This window comes from Anoplophora glabripennis, unplaced genomic scaffold, assembly GCF_000390285.2.
Source record: "Anoplophora glabripennis isolate ALB-LARVAE unplaced genomic scaffold, Agla_2.0 scaffold231, whole genome shotgun sequence".
Taxonomy (NCBI): Eukaryota; Metazoa; Arthropoda; class Insecta; order Coleoptera; family Cerambycidae; genus Anoplophora; species Anoplophora glabripennis.
Genome location: NW_019416343.1, coordinates 94,018 through 95,974, shown reverse-complemented (window position 1 = coordinate 95,974; position 1,957 = coordinate 94,018). Strand labels below are relative to the sequence as shown.

The 1,957-nt window shown below is 39.3% G+C and overlaps 1 protein-coding gene across 2 annotated transcripts in view; it reads left to right on the top strand.

Annotated features, from left to right (window-relative positions):
• LOC108905494 (serine protease 7-like) overlaps positions 1-1,121 on the top strand; it is a 28,788-nt gene extending 27,667 nt beyond the window's left edge. For both annotated transcript variants that reach the window (XM_018708368.1, XM_018708369.1), the window contains exon 6: positions 670-1,121. In XM_018708368.1, the coding sequence (XP_018563884.1) occupies positions 670-974 (305 nt within the window). In that variant the 3' untranslated portion in view covers positions 975-1,121. The remainder of the gene's footprint in view (positions 1-669) is intronic.
• The last annotated feature ends 836 nt before the right edge of the window (positions 1,122-1,957 follow it).

The following is a 1,957-nucleotide window of genomic DNA, read 5'->3' as shown; positions in this document are numbered from 1 at the left end:
ATCGAAATTTTCACACCGTTGTTTAGATAATTATCACTGTCATCAATTTCGAACGAAAAAAATATGCGTTGTCATTTAAAAAAAAAATTATGTCATCGCTGCCGTAAGTAGATTATCGAAAAAAAAAATTTTTCCACATAACAAGGTGCCCTGGATCAAATAAAAATCGACGGGTCTCACCGTTTTTCGAAAAAAAATTGTTTAATGCAAATATGAATTTTATGCAGAACTTTTTTACCACGCTGTATATATTGAACTATAGTTTTCGAAAGTTTGATCACTTTTTGTTTATAATTGACATTTTTACAGCAACTTCAAAAAATTTGCGTTTTAAACCGTTTTTTCAATCTCACGGCTTTGTTATTACAAATTTCGTAATCGGACCACCGCCATTTTGCAGCTATTTTTATTACGAACAACATCATGTCCTAAACATTTTTTCGTACAAAGTCATCTCGCTGAGTTATTTAAAGAAAACTATTAAAAAAAGAAATTTTACTATTAAATTGTTAATAACTTTTTTCCCGATAAAATACTTTGTCAGCAAATTAGCCTGTTTATTGTACTCATCATTTAAAGTAGGCCTGTGTAGTTATTTCCGGGTTATCAAGGTTTGACACAGGGCGAACCTCTACCAACTGGACTAAACGCTGATGTTTCCAATTCCAGACTCGTACAGCAAAGTGAAATTGTTCGTCCAAATATCGGCGTTCAATAAAACGAAATGTGTAGAAAAATATTCTTCAAGCAATATCAAACTCAAGGACACTCAGATATGTGCCGGGGGTGAAGATCAAAAAGATAGCTGCAGTGGAGACTCCGGAGGCCCGTTGATGATATCCAGTGATGACCAAACCTGGTATGCTGCGGGGATTGTGAGTTTTGGGATGGGGTGCGGGATGAAGGGATGGCCTGGAGTGTACACGAACATAGCCAAGTTCCTGCCCTGGCTTAAGTCTGAAATGGCACAATAGAACCAAAACTGTAGAAAGCAACAGCACCATAGACTCGGTACGCAGAAAATTTGTTGCTTTGCACACGATACTCAAGACGAAAAAATATAGTTTAATTAATTAAATTAATGTAAGTACTACCGGGTGTCTTGAAATTAATGCAACAAAATTTGGTCACAGATTGACCGCAAAATCCGCCCGTTTTTGCGTAGTGTGTAGCAAGAACGGGGAAGGTTCTACAGAGGTCTCCGTGGGCTTAAATTGATCGTCATGAAACATCTAGGTGAGCATAATTCGATTTTTCCAATATTTGCCCGACTTACCCCTACTTAAGGGGTGGAAACCACCCCNCAGAGGTCTCCGTGGGCTTAAATTGATCGTCATGAAAAATCTAGGTGAGCATAATTCGATTTTTCCAATATTTGCCCGACTTACCCTTACTTAAGGGGTGGAAACCACCCCTAAAACAAGAAAAATGAGAAAATAGTCGATAAATTCTTGGTAAAATTGGGGGGATTTCACATGGCAAGGGTAGTAAAATCAAGAATGTCCTAAAAATGCTCATGATAAACCCACCCCGCGCGTGGGGGTAAAACAAAAGGTCGAATTATGGGGCCCGTCTTTCGTATCATTTGTCGGGTAGTGGGGAAAACAAAGTACTTCATGAAGTGGATATCATTCCCCGTCTGCTATCGACAATAGGGGTGGTTTTACCCCCACGCGGGGGATGTTTTTCACCTTGAGCATATTTGGAAGAACATCCCTGATCTCTTCCTTGCCATTCAAATTCCCGCCAATTTTTACCAAGAATTGATCGACCATTTTCTCACGTTTCTTGTTTTAGGGGTGGTTTCCACCCCTTAAGTAGGGGTAAGTCGGACAAATATTGGAAAAATCGAATTATGCTCACCTAGATTTTTCATGACGATCAATTTAAGCCCACGGAGACCTCTGGACGACCTTCCCCGTTCTTGCTACACACTACGCAAAAACGGGCGAAAAAA